The sequence below is a fragment of the Scyliorhinus canicula genome, chromosome 15, assembly GCF_902713615.1.
Source record: "Scyliorhinus canicula chromosome 15, sScyCan1.1, whole genome shotgun sequence".
In the NCBI taxonomy this organism is placed as follows: Eukaryota; Metazoa; Chordata; class Chondrichthyes; order Carcharhiniformes; family Scyliorhinidae; genus Scyliorhinus; species Scyliorhinus canicula.
In genome coordinates, this window is record NC_052160.1 from 37,912,387 (window position 1) to 37,937,754 (window position 25,368).

Sequence of the window (25,368 nt, forward strand, 5' to 3'; positions counted from 1 at the left end):
ACTGATAGACCCCCCCACTATAACACAGCCCCATATGAATACTGACCCCCCATAGACACAGCTCCATACTGATATGACCCCACCATAAACAGCTCCAAATACTGAATAGAACCCCCCCAATAGACACAGCCCCATACTGAATACTAACCCCCCATATAGACACAGCCCCATACTGAATACTGACCCCACATATAGACACAGCCCCCATACTGAATACTGACCCCCACATATAGACATAGCCCCATACTGAATACTGACCCCCACATATAGACACAGCCCCATACTGAATACTGACCCCCCATATAGGCACAGCCCCCATACTGAATACTGACCCCCACATATAGACACAGCCCCCATACTGAATACTGACCCCCCATATAGACACAGCCCCATACTGAATACTGACCCCCCCATATAGACACAGCCCCCATACTGAATACTGACCACCACATATAGACATAGCCCCCATACTGAATACTGACCCCCCATATAGACACAGCCCCCATACTGAATACTGACTACCACATATAGACACAGCCCCCATACTGAATACTGACCCCCCATATAGACACAGCCCCCATACTGAATACTGACTACCCCATATAGACATAGCCCCCATACTGAATACTGACCCGCACATATAGACATAGCCCCCATACTGAATACTGACCCCCACATATAGACATAGCACCCATACTGAATACTGACCCCCACATTATAGACACAGCCCCATACTGAATACTGACCCCACCGGATAGACACAGCCCCCATACTGAATACTGACCCCCACATATAGACATAGCCCCCATACTGAATACTGACCCCCACCCATATAGACACAGCCCCCATACTGAATACTGACCCCCACCCATATAGGCATAGCCCCCATACTGAATACTGACCCCCACCCATATAGACACAGCCCCCATACTGAATACTGACCCCCCATATAGACACAGCCCCCATACTGAATACTGAACCCCCATATAGACACAGCCCCCATACTGAATACTGACCCCCCCATATAGACACAGCCTCCATACTGAATACTGACCCCCCATATAGACACAGCCCCCAAACTAAATACTGACCCCCCCATACAGACACAGCCCCCAAACTGAATACTGACCCCCAGATAGACACAGCCTCCATACTGAATACTGACCCCCCCCCATATAGACACAGTCCCCATACTGAATACTGACCCCCCCCCATATAGAGACAGTCCCCGTACTGAATACTGACCCCCATATAGACACAGCCCCCGTACTGAATACTGACCCCCATATAGACACAGCCCCCGTACTGAATACTGACCCCCCCCATATAGACACAGTCCCCATACTGAATGCTGACCCCCACCCATATAGACACAGTCCCCATACTGAATACTGACCCCCCCAATATAGACACAGTCCCCATACTGAATACTGACCCCCCCATATAGACACAGTCCTCATACTGAATACTGACCCCCCCCATATAGACACAGTCCCCATACTGAATACTGACCCCCCCCCCCATATAGACACAGTCCCCGTACTGAATACTGACCCCCCCCATATAGACACAGTCCCCGTACTGAATACTGACCCCCATATGGACACAGCCCCCGTACTGAATACTGACCCCCATATAGACACAGCCCCCGTACTGAATACTGACCCCCCCCCATATAGACACAGTCCCCATACTGAATGCTGACCCCCACCCCCATATAGACACGGGTTAGGGTTTCACGGAGGTCTTTGGGATCACAAAAAGTTGTGACAGTCAGAATATCTGGAGTATACTTTTATTAAATATGAAGAATGTTAGAGGGTTGTGTGGTTGGGGGGGATTGTTTGTGAATGGGTGAGTTGGGGAGGGGGCTGGGGACGGGGGTTGTTTGGGCAGAGGGTGTTGTTTTAGGAGGGCAGGGTTAGGGAGGGTGGTTATTTGGGGAGGGGGGTTGTTTGGGGAGGGGGTTGTTTGGGGAGCAGTGTGTTGTTTGGGGAGGGGGTGTTGTTTGGGGAGGGTGGTTATTTGTGGAGGGGGGTTGTTTGGAGGCGGTGTGTTGTTTGGGGGGGTGTTGTTTTGGGGGCGGTGTGTTGTTTGGGGAGGGGGGTTGTTTGGGGGGGCGATGTGTTTGGGGGGTGGTGTGTTGTTTGGGGAGGGTGGAGGGTGATTATTTGGGGAGGAGTGGTTGTTTGGGGGGGTGGTGTGCTGTTTGGGGGGCGGTATGTTGTTTGGGGTGGTGGTGTGTTGTTTGGGGAGGGTGTGTTGTTTGGGGGGGTGGTGTGTTGTTTGGGGAGGGTGTGTTGTTTGGGGAGGGTGTGTTGTTTGGGGAGGGTGTGTTGTTTGGGGAGGGTGGTTATTTGGGGAGGGGTGGTTGTTTGGGGGGCGGTGTGTTGTTTGGGGGGGCGTTGTGTTTGGGGGCGGTGTGTTGTTTGGGGGGGGCGTTGTGTTTGGGGGGGCGGTATGTTGTTTGGGAGGCGTTGTGTTTGGGGGGCGGTGTGTTGTTTGGGGAGGGTGGTGTGTTGTTTGGGGGGCGGTGTGTTGTTTGGGGGGCGTTGTGTTTGGGGGGGCGTTGTGTTTGGGGGGGCGTTGTGTTTGGGGGGGTGGTGTGTTGTTTGGGGAGGGTGGTTATTTGGGGAGGGGGTTATTTGGGGAGGGTGGTTGTTTGGGGAGTGGAGTGTTGTTTGGGGAGGGTGGTTATTTGGGGAGGGGGTTGTTTGGGGGCGGTGTGTTACATAGAACATAGAACAGTACAGCACAGAACAGGCCCTTCGGCCCTCGATGTTGTGCCGAGCAATGATCACCCTACTCAAACCCACGTATCCACCCTATACCCGTAACCCAACACCCCCCCCCCCCCCCCCTAACCTTACTTTTTAGGACTCTACGGGCAATTTAGCATGGCCAATCCACCTAACCCGCACATCTTTGGACTGTGGGAGGAAACCGGAGTACCCGGAGGAAACCCACGCACACACGGGGAGGACGTGCAGACTCCGCACAGACAGTGACCCAGCCGGGAATCGAACCTGGGACCCTGGAGCTGTGAAGCATTTATGCTAACCACCATGCTACCGTTTGGGGAGGGTGGTTATTTGGGGAGGGGGTTTATTTGGGGAGGGGGGTTGTTTGGGGAGGGGGGTTGTTTGGGGAGGGGGTTGTTTGGGGAGGGGGGTTGTTTGGGGGGGGGCAGTGTGTTGTTTGGGGAGAGGGGTTGTTTGGGAGGCGGTGTGTTGTTTGGGGAGGGGGTGTTGTTTGCGGAGGGTGGTTATTTGGGGAGGGGTGGTTGTTTGGGAGGGGGTGTTGTTTGGGGAGGGTGGTTTTTGGGGAGGGGTGGTTGTTTGGGGAGGGCGTGTTGTTTTAGGAGGGCAGGGTTAGGGAGGGTGGTTATTTGGGGAGGGGGGTTATTTGGGGAGGGGGGTTGTTTGGGGAGGGGGTTGTTTGGGGAGGGGAGTTGTTTGGGGAGGCGGTGTGTTGTTTGGGAAGATGGGCGTTTACAGAGGGGATGTTGGACAGCGTTGAACTGCCAAATGAGATACTGGCTGCAAAATTTTCTATCACCATGGACCTTGAACTGTTGCTAGGAAACCATCACTTACAGATCATCCTGATGGCCATATTCATAGGATTTGCAAGAGACAGTCATTCAAAAATAGACATGGATTTTAAATAAATTCGAACAATAAAAGTCAGTAAAAATCTGCAGGAGGAAAATCAATTTAATTGTTCGCAGCTGTTGCTGGAGATATTGAAAGAGGAAAACAGCGTTAGAAAGGGCAAGAGAATGAAACAAGCAGAAAGGAAGACAAACACACAGCCAAGAGATGGAAATGGTGAGAGAGAGAAGGTGAGTGAGGAAAAAGGGGGAGGGGAAAAAGAGAAAGCAACAAGGGCAAGAGGCTGGAATTAAATGAAAATGATCAACAAGAAACGGAAGCAAGAAAGACATATTCTGAGTGAAAGATGATAGAATTAGGATTCTCCAGACAAAAACAATGCTGGTGCCTTCTTCAGACCATGTTGTTCACACATCATGCCTGTGCCGTCCAGTTTACACTGATTCCCAGTTGAACAATGTCTCACTGTTAAAATTCTGGTTATTATTTTCATATGGCTCCATGGCCCCGACCCCTTCCTTGTTCTGTAACCTCCCGCAGCCCCACCACCCTTTGAGAACTGTTTTACTCCCACTACTTCCTAGTGCCAAGTGTCGTAACAGCCTCAGCTCCAGTGCCCGATTTCTGACACTTCCATCGGTTATGTGTTTTGCAGTTACCCCTCCTCCCATTGTGTCCTCTCTCTACGACCAATTTTCTTCTTCATCCACCTGTTTCCAATGATTCCAGGTTGCAGCCTCAATGACCCCCCCCCTCCCAAGCGCAGAGATCGGAAACAAAAACAGAAAATGATGGATAAACTCAGAAGGTCTGGCAACATCTGTGGAAAGAAACAGTGTTAATGTTTAGTTCAATATGACTCCTCTTTGGCTCTGAAGAAGAGTCATATGGACGCAAAACGTTAACTCTGTTTCTCTCTCACAGATGCTGCCAGAATTGCTGAGTTTTCCAGCATTTTCTGGTTTTATCTCTTAGTCCTGATTTTGATGGAGACTGTCTCCACTATCCAGGTCCTCACTAAATTCTGCAGGTCGTGCTACAGATGTCCGCTTCAAGACACTCATTCTTTCCCCGAGTTCACATTTCCCAAAGTCAGGGAGTATCCCACTGAATCTTGCAGACCAGGTTGAATCCTTGACAGGGATTCTCTGGCCGTGGGCAGCACGGTGGCTCAGTGGTTAGCACTGCTGCCTCACGGCGCCGAGGTCCCAGGTTCGATCCCGGCCCTGGGTCACTGTCCGTGTGGAGTTTGCACGTTCTCCCCGTGTCTGCGCGGGCTTCACCCTCACAACTCAAAGATGTGCAGGCTAGGTGGATTGGCCACGCTAAATTACTCCTTAATTGGAAAAAATGAATTGGGTACTCTAAAGTTATGAAACGAAAAGGAATTCTCTGGCAATTGGGATTCTCTTTTCCCATTCACAGGCTTCCCGGCAGTGAGAGGTGGCTTCAATGAGAATTCCCACTGACAAGTGAATGGGAGAATCCAGCTGCCAGAGAACGGCACGCCGCCAAGACACCTGCGGCTGGGGCACCGGAGAATCCTGCCCCTCATGTGTATAAATTTCCCAGTATCTGGTAACTGTTCCCAGTGTCTGCTACTTTTATCCCGGTTTCCATCCTTAATCCTGGTGGTTTCTAGACCCATCCTTGTCACTGATCCTATTGACTTTCAGCCCCATCTGTGACCTGCTGGTTTCTTGACTCATTCCCGATTTCCTATTCCATTCCTGATCCTGTGCGTTCCTTCCCCCCCCCCCCCCCCCCCCCCCCCCGATCCTGCACTGACTCTGACCCTGTTCAGTTCCAGGCTTTCTCTCGAGAGCTGGGGTTCGCCTGGATCCTTCCACTGATCTGTACTAGCCCATTGACCTCGGGGTCAATCCACTTACCGCGGGTTCCAGAACTGCCTGTGCTTTAAGTCCAGTTAGGGTATGGAAAAGGGGAATTTAAAAACAAGAAGAATTACTCTGGGTGGTGAAGAAAGAGAAGCCGAAGGAAGTGTGAGGGTAGGGGTGAGAGGGATGAGTGTAGTGCTCAGTATTGAGAAAGCAGAACAATTATCTTTCATCTCTGCAACTAAAATAGAAACGACATGTTACAAGTTCCAAATATTTTAACCTCGTTTCATTGGGGAGGGGGGGGGGGGGGGGGGGGGGGGGGCTGAGGTTGGAGTTGGGTTTTAGTCGCAAACCTATTAGGAGCTGAACCTGTGCTAACTGAAGATTAAGATCATTGTGATCCCTAATTTAAAATTCCTAATGTGTAGATTATTTGTAAATATATATTTCCTCTTGGGAATGTTTCCTGACCTAATAACAAGTGAACTCTGAGAGACCTCTTGCTGTGTTTACTTCACAGCAATTGCCATATTTATTGCCTATCCCTAGCTGGCCTGAGGAGATGAAGGGTCAATCATTTTGTGTGGGTCTGGATGGATTGACAGGTAGGTCAGGCTGGCCATCCCGGAAGCAATAATAGTGAATCATGTCAGTCGTGAAACAGTTACATTTATTATCAGGTGGTGGATGATTCAAGAATAATGATTTTACACTTACGTAAATAGTTTTTAACAGAGGAAAACATTCCCAGGGCTTTCACAGATGCAGAATCAAAATAAAGTACAAGAGCCAATACGTTTGAAGTTTAGAAACTTCAAAAGAGCTGAAACAGATTCTCTCTACCTCCCCCCCCCCCCCCACACCCCCCCCCCCCAGCCCCCACCCCTCCCAACCAGCCATTACCCAACTTTAACCCAACAGAGAACAGACGGCAAGGGTTGTACATATTGTGCCAGTCAACGCTTCCAAAATGGAGGTGGATAAATATCTGTTTGGGGAATGGAGTGAGAGGGAAACCAGAGAAGCTGAGATCAGGAAACACTGGGCAGGATGTGGTGACACAATTACATTTCTTTCTATCCTGGCTGCCTGATGGGTACATGATTCAAAATGCACTGTTTGAAATGAATTGCAACTTCCAGTAAATCTGCAACCTGCCCCTCGAGGACTTTGCTGATGAAAATCAGACATGCCTTTGAAAAGCAACTTGCAGCTCCGGGCACTAAACCACCAAGAGAAAAATGAGCCAGTGTATCCTTTTAGTCCCTTTCCAGCTCACGAGCATAGCCATTGATGACTGAGGCCTGTTGACCCACTTCACCACCCCCCCCCCCCCCCCCCCACATTCCCGGGAACTGGAGAGCAGATTGTTGACCCACATCTCCCCCCATTCCCAGGAACTGCTGACCCACTTCCACAACCCCCAATCCCTGGGGATTGGGGTACAGACCACTGACCCATTTCGCTGGACAAAGCCTTGGAATTGGCTCTCCAGCCCTTTGCTGCTGGGACTCAGAGGTCGGTGTTCCGAAGGCTGACGAGTTCCCAGTGTGCTCAGAACAGAGAAGGGTCTTTCTCCGATTTACTCCTGGAACTCCCCACATCTCTTTGACAAAGTAATGGAAAACCTAATGTTTGACAGGAATCCGAACAGTCCCCCTGAGTCACTTGGAGAGTTTCTGAATTCCTGGAATTAATTATCAGTAAATAATTATCACTTAAGATTTTGCTTTTGTGCACAGCGCGGTCCAGGGTCCTCGCCTTGTTTTTTTTTTACATCTAAAAGGAGGAAAATTGCTGAAAGGAGTATTGAGCTGTGGGGAAGGTTGCGGTGGGTGGGTCATTGATCCCCCTTACCTGGGCTCACTGGCAGTGGCATGGGGTTCCTCTACACGGGTGGTGGAGCGAGCTGTCATCCTGCGGTGTGCCTGGCGGCTCTGGAACTGCTGCATTTAGATTAAACAGCACCTCGGCGGTGGAAAGACTCAATGAGCAGCAGGAAGTGATGCAAAACTGAAGGAAGAATAACCAAAATAAAAATAGTTAAGAAATCAGAATGGTTTGAGTGCCCTTGGCACCACGCCAAGAACTTAGCAAGCTCCCCAGCTGTGGCCCACCCACTCTGTAGCTCTGGTGTCACTACAGACAGGGTTAGTTAACTGCCAGCACTTGGCTCCCAACTTCACATGTTTTGAGAGTTTGCAGTGTGTCCACTCCAGAACGAACAAGACTTGTGGGTGCTGAGGCTCGAAGGTCAAGAGTTGAGGACTCTAACTCTCATATGGACGGCCTTATTCCACACCCCAAGCATCTAGTGTTCATATTTCAAAGTGCTCTTCCTCTTTTCATTTCAATCAGGTATATAAATTAGATTTGTATTAACTTCTCCAATCCAACCACTGTAATGGTACACAGAACTTCTCCTGTTGCACACTACACAGGTACGCAGAACATTTCCTGGTGTATATTACATGGGGAAATAGAACCTCTAGGTGGACACTACACAGGGACACAGGAATTCTCCTAGTGTGCACTAACAGAGACGCAGAACCTCTCCTGTTGTACACTACACAGGGTGCAGAGCGTTTCCTGGTGTACACTACATGGGGACACAGAACCTCTTCTGTTGTACACTACACAGGGTGCAGAGCGTTTCCTGGTGTACACTACATGGGGGACACAGAACCTCTCTTGGTGTACACTACACAGGGTGCAGAGCGTTTCCTGGTGTACACTACATGGGGACACAGAACCTCTTCTGTTGTACACTACACAGGGTGCAGAGCGTTTCCTGGTGTACACTACATGGGGACACAGAACCTCTCCTGTTGTACACTACACAGGGTGCAGAGCGTTTCCTGGTGTACACTACATGGGGACACAGAACATCTTTTGGTGTGCACTACACGAGTACACAGGACATCTGGGGCTGGATTCTCTGCTGTTGTGAAGCTCCATTTTGCCGACAGCCCGGGGGTTTCCTGACAGCTTGGGCTGCCCCACAACGGGAAATCCCATTGACCAGCTGGCAAAACGGAGCATCCCGCTGGCGGGCCGAATCAGAAATCTGGTGTGGCGGACGGAGAATCCAGCCCTTGATGTATACAACACCCATATATTGAACCTCTCTTGGTGTGCACTACATGGGTTACACAGAACCTCTCCTAGTGTACATTGCACAGGTACACAAAATGTCTCCTGGTGCACACTACAAAGGTACACAGAAATTCTCCTGGTGGCACACTACATGGGTACACAGAACCTCTCCAAGTGTACACCACATAGGTACACAAAACATGTCCCGGTGCACACTGCATGGGTACACAGAACCTCTCCAAGTGTACACCACACATATACACAAAACATCTCTTGGTGTACACTGCATGGGTACACAGAACCTCTCCAAGTGTACACCACACAGGTACACAAAACATGTCTTGGTGTACACTGCATGGGTACACAGAACCTCTCCAAGTGTACACCACACAGGTACACAAAACATCTCTTGGTGTACACTGCATGGGTACACAGAGCCTCACCTGGTGTCCACTACAAAGGTACACAGACATTCTCCTGGTGTACACTACATGGGTACACAGAACCTCTCCAAATGTACACCACACAGGTACACAGAAATTCTCCTGGTGCACACTGCATGGGTACACAGAACCTCTCCAAGTGTACACCACACATGTACACAAAACGCCTCTTGGTGTACACTGCATGGGCACACAGAACCTCTCCAAGTGTACACCACAAAGGTAAACAAAATGTCTCCTGGTGCACACTGTATGTGTACACAGAGACTCACCTGGTGTTCACTACAAAGGTACACAGAAATTGTCCCCGGTGTACATTACATGGGTACACAAAATCTATCCCGATAAACACTACAATGTTCGGCTGTGCCTCACCTGGTGTACACTACACTGGTAGACAGAACCTTTCCTGCTACAAGCTGCGTAGATATACAACATCTCTTCCACTTCCTCAGTTTAGAGCAATGTTCAGTACCAGCCTGCCCTTCTCCAAAAACTAATCCTCAAACAAATAATATGCAAATTCTCGTCTAAGGCATGCTCCCTGTTATTACTGATCTCTATTTTTGAAATGTTCAAAATACAAAGAACACTAGGGTTTATTCTGGGATGTTGTGGTGATGTGCGCCTGATTCCTGTTGCTAGTCTGTTCTATGTCCACCCACACTCACCTGCTACCAGAGGATTTCTGTCTAAAGTACTGACCCCCAGGGTGAGAGTCTAAATGTGTTGGGAAGGCAGGAGCGAGAACCAAATGACCACTTTAATTCCCTGACTACCTACCCCCACCAAGCAGACAGGGTAAAATGGATCACATCAAACCTGTAATGTCAGATAAAGTTAGTAAGCCTTTAGGAACTCATGTGTTAAACAAGGGTTGCAGCATGATATCTGTTAACAACGCATGTTTGAGAAACTGAGCAGTTTTTGGGAAATGTGACCTGATGGGATTGAGATAAGGAATGTAGTAATGCAGTGCACAGACTTTCAAAAGGTGTTACACAAGAGACTCTTGTTAGACAAATTCAGCACTATTGGGCAAGACGGAAAATTGCTGCTTGGGTAAAGATTGGTTTATGAATGATAAACAAAGAGTTGGGTTAAATGGGTTTTCTTTGGTTGGAGAGAACTGGAATTGATACGCCTGAGTTCAGTGATGGCCGGGGTTCACTGGTATGTCCGGGTTTCAGTGGTACGCCCGGGTTTCAGTGGTACGCTGGGGTTTCAGTGGTACACTGGGGTTTCAGTGGTACGCTGGGGTTTCAGTGGTACGCTGGGGTTTCAGTGGTACGCTGGGGTTTCAGTGGTACGCTGGGGTTTCAGTGGTACGCTGGGGTTTCAGTGGTACGCTGGGGTTTCAGTGGTACGCTGGGGTTTCAGTGGTACGCTGGGGTTTCAGTGGTACGCTGGGGTTTCAGTGGTACGCTGGGGTTTCAGTGGTACGCTGGGGTTTCAGTGGTACGCTCGGGTTTCAGTGGTACGCTGGGGTTTCAGTGGTATGCTGGGGTTTCAGTGGTACGCTGGGGTTTCAGTGGCACGCTCGGGTTTCAGTGGTACGCTGGGGTTTCAGTGGTACGCTGGGGTTTCAGTGGTACGCTCCGGGTTCAGTGGTACGCTGGGGTTTCAGTGGTAGGCTGGGGTTTCAGTGGTACGCTCGGGTTTCAGTGGTACGCTGGAGTTTCAGTGGTACGCTGGGGCTTCAGTGGTACGCTGGGGTTTCAGTGGTACGCCCGGGTTTCAGAGGTACGCTCCGAGTTCAGTGGTACGCTGGGGTTTTAGTGGTAGGCTGGGGTTTCAGTGGCACGCTCCGGGTTTCAGTGGTTCACTGGGGTTTCAGTGGTACGCTGGGGTTTCAGTGGTACGCTCCGGGTTTCAGTGGTACGCTGGGGTTTCAGTGGTACGCTCCGGGTTTCAGTGGTATGCCCGGGTTTCAGTGGTACGCTCAGGTTTCAGTGGTATGCTGGGGTTTCAGTGGTACGCCCGGGTTTCAGTGGTACGCTCCGGGTTTCAGTGGTACGCTCCGGGTTTCAGTGGTATGCCCGGGTTTCAGTGGTACGCTCAGGTTTCAGTGGTATGCTGGGGTTTCAGTGGTACGCTGGGGTTTCAGTGGTATGCTGGGGTTTCAGTGGTACGCTGAGGTTTCAGTGGTACGCTGGGGTTTCAGTGGTACGCTGGGGTTTCAGTGGTACGCTCCGGGTTTCAGTGGTACGCTCCGAGTTCAGTGGTACGCTGGGGTTTCAGTGGTACGCTGGGGTTTCAGTGGTACGCTCCGGGTTTCAGTGGTACGCTGGGGTTTCAGTGGTACGCTCCGGGTTCAATGGTACGTTGGGGTTTCAGTGGTACGCTGGGGTTTCAGTGGTACGCTGGGGTTTCAGTGGTACGCTGGGGTTTCAGTGGTACGCTGGGGTTTCAGTGGTACGCTGGGGTTTCAGTGGTACGCTCCGGGTTCAATGGTACGTTGGGGTTTCAGTGGTACGCTGGGGTTTCAGTGGTACGCTGGGGTTTCAGTGGTACGCTGGGGTTTCAGTGGTACGCTGGGGTTTCAGTGGTACGCTGGGGTTTCAGTGGTACGCTCTGGGTTCAGTGGTACGCTCCGGGTTCAGTGGTACGCTGGGGTTTCAGAGGTACGCTGGAGTTTCAGTGGTACGCTCCGGGTTTCAGTGGTATGCCCGGGTTTCAGTGGTACGCTGGGGTTTCAGTGGTACGCCCGGGTTTCAGTGGTACGCCCGGGTTTCAGTGGTACGTTGGGGTTTCAGTGGCACGTTGGGGTTTCAGTGGTACGCTGGGGTTTCAGTGGTACGCTGGGGTTTCAGTGGTACGCTGGGGTTTCAGTGGTACGCTGGGGTTTCAGTGGTACGCTGGGGTTTCAGTGGTACGCTGGGGTTTCAGTGGTACGCTGGGGTTTCAGTGGTACGCTCGGGTTTCAGTGGTATGCTGGGGTTTCAGTGGTACGCTGGGGTTTCAGTGGTATGCTGGGGTTTCAGTGGTACGCTGAGGTTTCAGTGGTACGCTCGGGTTTCAGTGGTACGCTGGGGTTTCAGTGGTACGCTGGGGTTTCAGTTGTACGCTGAGGTTTCAGTGGTATGCTGGGGTTTCAGTTGTACGCTGAGGTTTCAGTGGTACGCTCCGGGTTTCAGTGGTACGCTGGGGTTTCAGTGGTACGCTGGGGTTTCAGTGGTACGCTGGGGTTTCAGTGGTACGCTGGGGTTTCAGTTGTACGCTGAGGTTTCAGTGGTACGCTGGGGTTTCAGTGGTACGCTGGGGTTTCAGTTGTACGCTGAGGTTTCAGTGGTACGCTCCGGGTTTCAGTGGTACGCTGGGGTTTCAGTTGTACGCTGAGGTTTCAGTGGTACGCTCCGGGTTTCAGTGGTACGCTGGGGTTTCAGTGGTATGCTGGGGTTTCAGTGGTACGCTGGGGTTTCAGTGGTACGCTGGGGTTTCAGTGGTACGCTCGGGTTTCACTGGTATGCCCGGGTTTCAGTGGTACGCTCGGGTTTCAGTGGTACGCTGGGGTTTCAGTGGTACGCTCGAGTTTCAGTGGTACGCCCGGGTTTCAGTGGTACGCTGGGGTTTTAGTGGTACGCTCAGGTTTCAGTGGTACGCTCGGGTTTCAGTGGTACTCTGGGGTTTCAGTGAAACGCTGGGGTTTCAGTGGTATGCCCGGGTTTCAGTGGTATGCCCGGGTTTCAGTGGTACGCTCGGGTTTCAGTAATATCCTGGGGTTTTAGTGGTACGCTGGGGTTTCAGTGGTACGCTCGGGTCTCAGTGGTACGCTGGGGTCTCAGTGGTACGCTGGGGTTTCAGTGGTACGTTGGGGTTTCAGTGGTACGCTGGGGTTTCAGTGGTACGCTGGGGTTTCAGTGGTACGCTGGGGTTTCAGTGGTACGCTGGGGTTTCAGTGGTACGCTGGGGTTTCAGTGGTACGCTGGGGTTTTAGTGGTACGTTGGGGTTTCAGTGGTACGCTGGGGTTTCAGTGGTACGCTGGGGTTTCAGTGGTACGCTGGGGTTTCAGTGGTACGCTGGGGTTTCAGTGGTACGCTGGGGTTTCAGTGGCTGGAAAAGGCAGTGAAAGGAGCCACTTGGCACTAAGTCTCAGGAACCGGAGGGAAAAGAAAGAGTCCTCGGGTGGGGAGGGGAGGGAAGACCAGAGGAGTCGTGAGGCCATAGGCTTGGTTGAGGGAGGTGGAGGGGGGGGGGGGGGGGCGGTTGCTGGGGGGCAGGTCTCTGTCCGTGCAGAGTTTGTACATTCTCGCTGTGTCTGCATGGGACTGCAACCCAAAGCGTTGTGCAGCGTGGGTGAATTGGCCATGCAAATTGCCCTTAATTGGAAAAAATGGTTTGGATACTTTAAATTTATTTTTTTTAAAGTGGGCACTTAAGGACATTAATTGGGGCATGGATGGTCTTCCTGTTTGATGCCCTGCTCAACCCACCATTAAATTGTGTCCGGGTTGGGGTGGACAGGATCCCAGAGATAACCCCCTCCTTGCAATTTCATGCTCCCCCGCCCCGTCTGAGAACCCACCCTCCAGGGGAGGGGGGAGGTGGGGGGAGGCTGGAGTTGGGAGCAGCCAGTTTAGATTCACTTGGATGCAGCCAGTGGTGGGAGATTCTGAGAGGAGATGAAATACTGGGATTATTCCCATTGATTGGAGCAGAGGAGTCTGAGGGGGGAATTTAATCCAGGTTTTTTAATGAAGGCAGGGTTTGAAAGAGTGAATGAAGACCATTTCCTTTGCTCAGAGAGTCAATGATGAGGGATCCGGGGAAGAAAACGAATGTCAGCTTGGATGTTGACCCACCAAAGTATCTGGGGAAGTTGGGGCGGGGGGATTGTTACAATCTGTGATTATCTCAGTCAGCTGTTCCTTCTTGAAAGTGTCTCCAGGTTCTGAAATGAGAGAAAAAATTATGGAAATATAGATCTGAAAGTAAGTATTGTCCTGGTGATGGGAGGTAAGGATGTGTTTTGTATTGAATATTACCATTTGGGACTGAGGGTTACTGATCTGCTGGAGAGAGTCATCTTTCTTTAAATAACATATAACCACTGCACCCTGTGGAGCTCCGCCTAACATCGCGGACACAGAGGAACTGTACAGCTCCTCGCAGAGCCCTGACCTGCCTCTGCTTCATGTATTTATCCAATTTCTTGTTAAAGATCCACTGATTGGGCAGCACGGTGGCCTAGTGGTTAGCACAACTGCCTCACGGCGCTGAGGTCCCAGGTTCGATCCCGGCTCTGGGTCACTGTCCGTGTGGAGTTTGCACATTCTCCCCGTGTCTGCGTGGGTTTCGCCCCCACAACCCAAAAATGTGCACAGTAGGTGGATTGGCCAAGCTAAATTGCCCCTTAATTGGAAAAAATAATTGGATAATCTAAATTTATTTTAAAAAAGATCCAATGATTTCTACCTCAAACATCCTCTGCAACAAAGCACGTCAATCTCTAATAATTATCTGGGTAAAGAGATTTATCCCAATCCCTGCAGATGATCAGGAGTGTCTGATCCCCGCTGTCTGTCTTAATCTTTATTGTCACAAGTAGGCTTACATTAACACTGCAATGAAGTTACTGTGAAAAGCCCCTATTCGCCACATTCCGGCGCTTGTTCGGGTACACGGAGGGAGAATTCGGAATGTCCAGTTCACCTAACAGCACGTCTTTCGGGGCTGTGGAAGGAAACCGGAGCACCCGGAGGAAACCCACGCAGACACGGGGAGAACGTGCAGACTACGCATAGACAGTGGCCCAAGCCAGGAATCGAATCTGGCACGAAAGGGAAAATGCTGGAAAATCTCAGCAGGTCCGGCAGCATCTGTAGGGAGAGAAAAGAGCTAATGTTTCGAGTCCGATGACTGTTTGTCAAAGCGGCAAAGCCGGACACATACAGATGCTGCCAGACTTGCTGAGATTTTCCAGCATTTTCCCTTTTGTTTCAGATTCCAGCATCCGCAGTAATTTGCTTTAATCGAATTTAGCACCCTGGCGCTGTGAAGCAACAGTGTGTCTAAAATGCCCCTGCAGAGAGGTTTGACACCTCCTCCCACATGACAAGGTTAATGTGATTTATTTGGGGGCAGAATTACCTATGGACACATTCTCACATCAGGATGGAATATTTTGTACATTAGCATGAGACTGGGTATCATTAACCCCTCATATCTGTGGCACAGTTAGGAGTGTCCCTGATGTGAGCCAGGTTCTGGGTTCAAGTCCCACCCCAGGACTTGATGGCCTTTCCATACAAGCGGTAAGAGCAGGAGAGTTTCCTGGTCAGTCAGGACTGTGTGGTAGCTGCAGCACATCAGCCTCTCCACATTAAAAGACAATGAAGAGCGCAGGAGGGCAAGACTGGAGCAGCACAGGCACACCTAAAAACAAGGTGCCAACCTGGTGATGCTACTTGTGTGCCAAAAAACATAAGTAGCAAGTGATAGACAGAGCTAAGCAATTCCACAACCAATTGCTCAGACCTGAGCTTTGCTGTCCCGTCATATCCGGATCGTGAATGGTGTTAGACCACGAAACAACTCACTGGAGGAGGAGACTTCACAAATATCCCCATTCCCAATGAGCAGTGCAAAAGAAGGCAGCTAAGCAGCAGCTTTCCGAGGGCAATTGGGATGGGCAACAAATGCTGGCTTAGCCAGCGACATCCACATCCCATGAATGAATAAAAACAAAAATTGTCAGGTTCCATGGTAAGTGTCTTCCTCACTTGAGGGACTGCTAGAAAGAGAATATCTGGGTCAGGGTGTCAGAGAGAATTTCTGCATCATTTCTCACCTCCCAATTAATTCCCTTGATGAAAGCCTCACGTCTTGGAAACAAAATAGCAACAGTGACGTCACATGACGCGGATGAAGATATTTTGGTTGTAAACTCGCCCCCACACTCTTTACTTGAAGAATGGTGACATCCTCCACCCACCAGCTCAGCAATCACTTAGAGCCAAAGGGCTACAGTGCCTCCTTATTCCAGGTTCGCGTTGCACTCCCACACTAAAACCTTTAATTTCACATTGAAGCGTAAACAAACATATTCTTATTCCTTCAGCTTCAGTCTCTCCAGACTCTGTTCATTCAAATAATCCTCAGAGCTTTTCAATATTAGATGCAGCTTGAAGCATTTACAACTGTTGGGTTTTTGGGGTGCATTTCAACTGTGAGTACCCACATGTTTGACCGTGTGTGTCTGTCTACATTCTGCATGTACTCTTCCTGCATGTCCTCCAGAACCCCATTGTGTAACTGAAAGCTCTACTCATAGAATAACAGATAACCCAGGGATGAGTTACAGTCTGGGATATAATCTGTGGGAAACTCTGGCTGGGCCAGCACTTGTTGCTGATCCCAAATTGCACTTGGAGCTGAGCGGCTTGATAAGACTATTTCAGAGGACATATAAGAGTCTGGGTCTGGAGTCACAGGGAGACTAGACCAGGTAAGGATGGCAGATTTCCTTCCCTAAAGGACATTAGTAAACCAGATGGGTTTATACAACAATCAGCAATGGTTTTATGAGCATCGTAAGGCTTTTAATTCCAGATTGAAATCTGCCCTGGTGGGATTGGAACCTGGGTTCCCAGGGCATTACCGTGGGTCTCTGGATTACTAGTTCAGTGACAATGCCACATACATCTCCGCCTCTCCTGTCGGAATGAGAGTTGGGGGGGAGTGGGTGGGGTTGATGTTTCGATATAAAATAGCAGATACTCAAGAGTGAGCGGCAGACTGGGATGACAGGATTGAATCAAGGTGTTGTGGGGAGGAGGGGGGATTATACGTGGAATGACAGATACCTGGGAGTGAGTTCAAGGCTGGAGTTTATATAGAGAAATACAGCACAGAACAGGCCCTTCGGCCCACGATGTTGCGCCGAACTTTTGTCCTAGGTTAATCATAGAATTTTGGACAATTTTTCATGGCCAATCCACCCAACCTGCACATCTTTGGACTGTGGGAGGAAACCGGAGTACCCGGAGGAAACCCACGCAGTCACGGGGAGGATGTGCAGACTCCACACATACAGTGACCCAAGTCGAAATCGAACTTGGGACCCTGGAGCTGTGAAGCAATTGTGCTATCCACAATGCTACCGTGCTGCCCTTAAGAAGTTAACCTACACTCCATTATTCTACCCTAATCCAAGTACCTATCCAATAGCCGCTTGAAGGTCCATAAATTTTCCGACTCAACTACTACCACAGGCAGTGCATTCCATGCCCCCACTACTCTCTGGGTAAAGAACCTACCTCTGACATCCCCTCTATATCTTCCACCATTTATCTTAAATTTATGTCCCCTTGTAATGGTGTGTTCCACCCGGGGAAAAAGTCTCTGACTGTCTACTCTATCTATTCCCCTGATCATCTTATAAACCTCTATCAAGTCGCCCCTCATCCTTCTCCGTTCTAATGAGAAAAGGCCTAGCACCCTCAACCTTTCCTCGTATGACCTACTCTCCATTCCAGGCAACATCCTGGTAAATCTCCTTTGCACCTTTTCCAAAGCTTCCACATCCTTCCTAAAATGAGGTGACCAGAACTGCACACAGTACTCCAAATGTGGCCTGACCAAGGTTTTGTACAGCTGCATCATCACCTCACGGCTCTTAAATTCAATCCCTCTGCTAATGAACGCTAGCACACCATAGGCCTTCTTCACAGCTCTATCCACTTGAGTGGCAACTTTCAAAGAACTCTGAACATAGACCCCAAGATCTCTCTGCTCCTCCACATTGCCAAGAACCCTACCATTAACCCTGTATTCCGCATTCAGATTTGTCCTTCCAAAATGGACAACCTCACACTTGTCAGGGTTAAACTCCATCTGCCACTTCTCAGCCCAGCTCTGCATTCTATCTATGTCTCTTTGAAGCCGACAACAGCCCTCCTCACTATCCACAACTCCACCAATCTTCGTATCATCTGCAAATTTACTGACCCACCCTTCAACTCCCTCATCCAAGTCGTTAATGAAAATCACAAACAGCAGAGGACCCAGAACTGATCCCTGCGGTACGCCACTGATAACTGGGCTCCAGGCTGAATATTTGCCATCCACCACAACTCTCTGTCTTCTATCGGTTAGCCAGTTTGTTATCCAACTGGCCAAATTTCCCACTATCCCATGCCTCCTTACTTTCTGCATAAGCCTACCATGGGGAACCTTATCAAATGCCTTACTAAAATCCATGTACACTACATCCACTGCTTTACCTTCATCCACATGCTTGGTCACCTCCTCAAAGAATTCAATAAGACTTGTAAGGCAAGACCTACCCCTCACAAATCCGTGCTGACTATCCCTAATCAAGCAATGCCTTTCCAGATGCTCAGAAATCCTATCCCTCAGTACCCTTTCCATTACTTTGCCTACCACCGAAGTAAGACTAACTGGCCTGTAATTCCCAGGGTTATCCCTATTCCCTTTTTTGAACAGGTTTAATTGAGTGTTGGAGCCCTGTTATGTAAAAAAAATAACAGATCCAAGATTTCGCAATTAGACAGTATTTGAGAGGGATTGACGATGGGACAGGCTGATTGGGGACTGGGGAGGGCTCTGTAACCTGCAGACATTGTTGGAGGCCAGGACTGGTATTACAATTTCATACTACAATCGATTTTCAGACAGTAACTTACCCGTAGCAAATTACAGGGAAAAAGAAAGCTGTGAGTGACAGCTAGTTACAGAAGTGCTGGCAGGAGCTGACTGCTTAGCTTCATTCTGAATCCGCTCGGGCTCATTTCCTGATTTTTGTATATGGATATTGTGCTCATTAACCAGAATCTCGGCTACTGATCACCTGTCGTTGACCTGCTCCAACAACACAAAGTGCACCAGAACCAAAGCATTGTAGCAATCGAGGAGCATTCGCCCCAGGTCTGACTGCGCTATACCTGGCCTGCCAGGTGGCCTAACAAATGGTCTGCCAATGCCCAGCTGCCCAATGGGGGGCGGGGGGGGGGGTACAGGTTGTCTACCCATGGCCTGCTGGCTAACGGGTGGTCTCCTTGTGTCCAGCTGTCTAACAGATGGTCTCCCTGTGTCCAGCTGTTTATTGGGTGGTCTCCCTGTGTCCAGATGTCTAACAGATGATCTCCCTGTGCCGAGCTGGCTAACGGGTGGTCTCCCAGTGCCCAGCTGGCTAAGGGGTGGTCTCCCCGTGTCCAGCTGTCTAACAGATGGTCTCCCCGTGTCCTGCTGGCTAAGGGGTGGTCTCCCAGTGCCCAGCTGTCTAACAGATGGTCTCCCAGTGCCCAGCTGTCTAACAGATGGTCTCCCCGTGCCCAGCTCTCTAACAGGTGGTCTCCCCGTGCCCAGCTGTCTAACAGATGGTCTCCCCGTGCCCAGCTGTCTAACAGATGGTCTCCCCGTGTCCAGCTGTCTAACAGATGGTCTCCCCGTGCCCAGCTGTCTAACAGGTGGTCTCCCCGTGTCCAGCTGTCTAACAGGTGGTCTCCCCGTGCCCAGCTGTCTAACAGATGGTCTCCCCGTGCCCAGCTGTCTAACAGATGGTCTCCCCGTGCCCAGCTGTCTAACAGATGGTCTCCCCGTGCCCAGCTGTCTAACAGATGGTCTCCCCGTGCCCAGCTGTCTAACAGATGGTCTCCCCGTGTCCAGCTGTCTAACAGATGGTCTCCCCGTGCCCAGCTGTCTAACAGGTGGTCTCCCCGTGTCCAGCTGTCTAACAGATGGTCTCCCCGTGCCCAGCTGTCTAACAGATGGTCTCCCCGTGCCCAGCTGTCTAACAGATGGTCTCCCTGTGCCCAGCTGTCTAACAGATGGTCTCCCCGTGTCCTGCTGGCTAACGGGTGATCTCCCCGTGCCCAGATGTCTAACGGATGATCTCCCCGTGCCCAGCTGTCTAACGGATGATCTCCCAGTGCCCAGCTGTCTAACAGATGGTCTCCCCGTGCCCAGCTGTCTAACAGATGATCTCCCCGTGCCCAGCTGTCTAACGGATGATCTCCCAGTGCCCAGCTGTCTAACGGATGATCGCCCCGTGCCCAGCTGTCTAACGGATGGTCTCCCAGTGTCCAGCTGTCTAACAGATGGTCTCCCAGTGCCCAGCTGTCTAACCGGTGATCTCCCAGTGCCCAGCTGTCTAACCGGTGATCTCCCAGTGCCCAGATGTCTAACGGATGGTCTCCCTGTGCCCAGCTGTCTAACCGGTGGTCTCGCTGTGCCCAGCTGTCTAACCGGTGGTCTCCCCGTGTCCAGCTGTTTATTGGGTGGTCTCCCCTGTCCTGCTGGCTAACAGGTGGTCTCCCCGTGCCCAGCTGTCTAACCGGCGGCCTCCCTGTGCCCAGCTGTCTAACCGGTGGTCTCCCCGTGTCCAGCTGTTTATTGGGTGGTCTCCCCGTGTCCAGCTGTTTATTGGGTGGTCTCCCCGTGTCCAGATGTCTAACGGGTGGTCTCCCCGTGTCCTGCTGGCTAACGGGTGGTCTCCCCGTGTCCAGCTGTTTATTGGGTGGTCTCCCCGTGTCCTGCTGGCTAACGGGTGGTCTCCCTGTGTCCAGATGTCTAACGAATGGTCTCCTCGTGTCCTGCTGTCTCATGTCCAGCTGTCTAACCGTACCTGGCTATCGTCATGTTTGATCTCCCATTGCCCAGTTCCCTCCCATGTGGTGTCCCAGTGCCCAGCCCTCCATATCAGGTTATCTCTATGGGGATAGGAACGGACCTCGGATCCTCCCTGGCAGCTGATTCGTGTGTTAGAGACACTGAGGCGTATTTACCTTTAGTTTATGCATTTTCCCAGTCGGCAATAAAGTGGAAAGTGCCTTATTATGGAGGACTGTGGAGAGTACCACGTGGGGAAAAGACAGGCGCTTTACTTCGATGACTGGAAATGCTTATTTGGGAGGTTTATTTATGTGGATTGGCAGGCGGAGCTTCATCTACGCGGATTGCCCCCCCCCCCCCCGTTCAGTATTTAAATGACTGTCGCCGAACTGTCCAGTTTAAATGAACCCCTTAAATAAAGGGGTTAGATTTCCAGTGGGATTTCTCCCAGTGTGTGAGGAACGGTTCCCATCAGAGACTCTGACTGGAGGCTGGCGCTGATCTGGACCCAATCAGGTGGCTGGAGTGAGGAGAGGGGCTGTTGGGATCTTCCTATGTCCACGTGAAGGTGACAAATAACCGGGGGACCCTTTGTCCAGTGAGAGGCTCAGAGAGAATGTCCTGCAGCCACTTGAGGGTGAGTGCCGAGCCAAAGGGCGGCTTTTTGGGGACAGGAGCCAGGTCTGGGGGTGGTGCTGCTGGAGCACAGATACACCACACTGGCGGATAGTGTGAGAAACCCGGAGAATGGCCGGAGTGAGTGAGGATAAAGCACAGAGGGAGGAAGCTCTGACCCGAGGACTGACCATGGCTATGACGAGAGTCTGTAGCGAACTTGGAGCTGGACATCATGGAGGGGGAGGGAGAGGAAATTCATAAATATGTCGCTTAAATTAAACAATTCGATTACGCCAAACACGTTCTCTCTCTCTGATTATTTTTTTTCTTCACCAATGGATATATTCCAATGTGTCTTTGATCCCACCCAGCCCTCACCAGGGACATGGCCAATCACTCCACTGGTGCGATCATCCAGGGACCAAGTTTACGAGACTATCAACAGGGCTGGACTCTCTGATCGAAACCCAGCGAGATCGAGAGGATCTGCAGAGGAAGCAAATTAAAACTAGCCACATCCAGAAGCAATAACCCCGCCCCCCCCCCCCCCCCCACAAGGGTATTAGATGGAATTGATAAAATGTACCAAAAATGAGAGAATCAGGAGACAGAACACCGGACACACTATTAGAGTAAACTAATAATCTCCAATGCAGTAACCTTCACAATGGTACAGGGACCTGTTGAGGCCATTCAGCCTCTCAAGCCTGTTCCGTCTTTCAATGAGATGTGACCTGGCAGGGTTGTATTTGAATTCCGTGCTGTCTGCCTAGTTTGTAAATTGTGCATTGAGCTTGCACCTCTTTGCGAGAACGAGAATTCAGAACTTTAGCAGCCTTTGCAAGGATGTGTTTCCTAACTTCTCGCTCATGACCTGCCTCTCTTTGAGCCCCCCCTCCCCCCGGGAGCAGGCAACCCCCCCCCCCCCCCCCGGAGCAGGCAGCCCCTCCCCACTCGGGGAGCAGACAGTCTCTCTCCCCCGCCCGGGAGCAGGCAACCCCCCCCCCCCCCCCGGGAGCAGTCAGCCCCTCCCCCTCGGGAAGGAAGCCGCCTCTCTCCCCCCCCCCCCCCCCCCCCTGTTCTCCAGCTCTCTGCCCAGCTCCCTCAGTGTCCCACTGTCCAATCGGACTCTGTTTACTCAGCGCTGAACCCGCACTCACTGCCTGGCTACAGCTTCACTGCCCACCAATAACAGGACAGGTGGAGGCAAAACCAAAAACAAACGCAAGGTTATTTGAAAATGAAGGAAAACAAGACAGAAAAAAGTAAACATAGCGAAAAGGGACAAAACTAAATTGATTTGGCCAGCCCCCCTCCCCCCCAACTTGCAAATACACTATATTGGAAAGAGTCAGAATGGAAAGGATGAGAACATGCTGTGTGGCAGAGTCAGAGATGGTCATGGAGACTGCCAGTATTTGCCATGTAAATGCATTAGCAGAAAAGAGCAATTTACCTGTCCTTTACACTGTAAACAGCACAGGAGCCTACAGGGAGAGAGAGAGAGAGAGAGATGATCAAACACATATACAAGAGGAGAGAGAGAGAGAGAGAGAAAGAGATGGTCAAGGAAGAGTGAAAAACATAAATTAAGAGCAAGAGACGAAACATAAAGGAAAATAAAAAATGAGACAAAGATGAAACAATACAGAGAAAGACACACAGACACCGATGTCGGGAAATTAGACATCTTTTCACCTGCGTTTTGGACATTAAGGCATTTCGGGCGCCTATTTCCCGCAGCCCATTGGACGTCTGAAATTCGCCTGACCCCAGATTGAGCAGGAAGGAGGGAAATGGGGGGGGGGGGGGGGGGGGAGAGAGAAAGGGGATGGGGGGGGGGAGCAAGGGGAGGGGGAGGGAGAGAAAGGGGATGGAGGGGGGGGGAGAGAAAGGGGATGAGGGGGGGGGGGGAGAAAGGGGATGAGGGGGGGAGAAAGGGGATGGAGGGGGGGAGAAAGGGGATGGAGGGGGGGGGGGAGGAGAAAGGGGATGGAGGGGGGAGAAAGGGGATGGAGGGGGGAGAGAAAGGGGATGAGGGGGGTGAGAAAGGGGAGGGGGAGAGAAAGGGGGGGAGGGGGAGAGAAAGGGGAGGGAGGGGTGAGAAAGGGGACGGGGAGAGAAAGGGGATGGAGGGGGAAGAGAAAGGGGAGGGAGGGTGAGAAAGGGGAGGGGAGGGGAGGGGGAGAGAAAGGGGATGGAGGGGGAGAGAAAGGGGATGGGGAGAGAAAGGGGAGGGGGAGAGAAAGGGGATGGGGAGAGAGAGAAAGGGGAGGGGAGGGGGAGAGAAAGGGGAGGGGAGGGGGAGAGAAAGGGGAGGGGAGGGGAGAGAAAGGGGAGGGGGGGAGAAAGGGGATGGGGAGAGAAAGGGGAGGGGAGGGGGAGAGAAAGGGGAGGGGGAGAGAAAGGGGGATGGGGAGAGAAAGGGGAGGGGATGGGGAGAGAAAGGGGAGGGGGAGAGAAAGGGGAGGGGAGGGGAGAAAGGGGAGGGGAGAGAAAGGGGAGGGGGAGAGAAAGGGGAGGGGAGAGAAAGGGGAGGGGGAGAGAAAGAGAAAGGGGATGGAGGGGGGAGAGAAAGGGAATAGGGGAAAGGATGAGATAGGGGAGGGGGAGTGAAAGGGGATGGGCGGAGGAAAAGGGGTTGGAGGGGGAGGGGAGGGGGAGGGCGGGTGGGGAGAGAAAGGGGATGGAGGGGGAGGAAGGCAACAGGTGGAAATGGATGGAGTCAGCGTGACGAGGCAATGAGGGAGACACAGAGCAGGGAGAGGAAGTGTGAGGGAGAGAGCGGGAAAGTGTGAGAGCGAGAGAGAGGGAAAGTGAGGGGGGGGGGGGGGGGAGAGGGAAAGTGTGAGGGAGAGAGAGAGGGAAAGTGAGGGGGGGAGGGAAAGTGTGAGGGAGAGAGCGGGAAAGTGTGAGGGGCGGGAGAGGGAAAGTGAGGGTGGGGAGAGGGAAAGTGTGAGGGCGAGAGAGAGGGAAAGTGAGGGGGGGGAGAGGGAAAGTGAGGGGGGAGGGAAAGTGTGAGGGAGAGAGAGAGGGAAAGTGAGGGGGAGAGGGAAAGTGAGGGGGGGAGAGGGAAAGTGTGAGGGCGAGAGAGAGGGAAAGTGAGGGGGAGAGGGAAAGTGAGGGGGGGAGAGGGAAAGTGAGGGGGGGGGAGAGGGAAAGTGTGAGGGAGAGAGAAGGAAAGTGAGGGAGAGACTGACACACACAGCTACTGAAATGTAAACAGGACGGGCTGACAGAAAGCCAGAAGCTACAACTCTGGAAAATCAGAGCCCCTGAAGCGGTCTGACTGCTGCCACTCACTCCCTGTCCCGGGCACCTCACCCCCTGCAGCTGCTCCCTGTCCCGGGCACCTCACCCCCTGCAGCCGCTCCATGCCCCGGGCACCTCACCCCCTGCAGCCACTCCCTGTCCCGGGCACCTCACCCCCTGCAGCCGCTCCATGCCCCGGGCACCTCACCCCCTGCAGCCGCTCCCTGCCCGCTGTCCCGGGCACCTCACCCCCTGCAGCCTCTCCCAGCCTCGGGCACCTTACCTGCTGCAGCCTCTCCCTGCCCGCTGTCCCGGGCACCTTACCTGCTGCAGCCTCTCCCTGCCCACTGCACACTGCCAGCTGCAGACAGCACCGCGCCGGGAATGGAGAAGCGGAGCGGGGGCGGGACCTCTGGACCTAACACCGCCCAATCAGAGCAGGAGCGGCCTCATCAATCGCTCGCCTGGAGGGAGGAGCCAAAGTTTCTGGAGTTTAAAATCACCGACAAAGCTGCTGACAGCCTTGTTGCCGAATTTCTTGGACTTGTTTCTATCCAATTAATACAGAACGAGCCAAAAGCTGCATTTTTATTACTTTTTCCCAAACAATTGTCACAGCCCTGTGCTAACCTGCATTTATTATAGCATAGCTGAGTCAGTGTTTGGGACATGACAGACTTGTCCCCTCCCGTCTTCTCTGCCATTCAATAAGATCATGCTGATATTCTCTTTCAATTCCATATCCACCCCGCCCCCCCCCCCACCCCCACCTTGCCATTGATCCCAACAGCATTCACCTATCTAATTCCTAAATATACTCAACCATTGAGCACCCCTCCCATCCCAGAGTAGATAATACCAAGGATTATAAATCTTCCCAGTGAAGGAATTTCCCCTATTCTCAGTTCAGAATCACTGACCCCTCACCC

At 51.7% G+C, this 25,368-nt stretch overlaps 1 protein-coding gene across 1 annotated transcript in view; it reads right to left on the minus strand.

Moving 5' to 3' along the window:
• The window catches only part of baiap3 (BAI1 associated protein 3), a 148,956-nt gene extending 124,141 nt beyond the window's left edge, over window positions 1-24,815 (minus strand). The window contains 3 exon segments of the mRNA XM_038819325.1: window positions 7,313-7,468; window positions 22,644-22,674; window positions 24,764-24,815. Of these exon segments, the coding sequence (XP_038675253.1) occupies window positions 7,313-7,407 (95 nt within the window). The 5' untranslated portion in view covers window positions 7,408-7,468; window positions 22,644-22,674; window positions 24,764-24,815.
• Window positions 24,816-25,368: the final 553 nt, after the last annotated feature.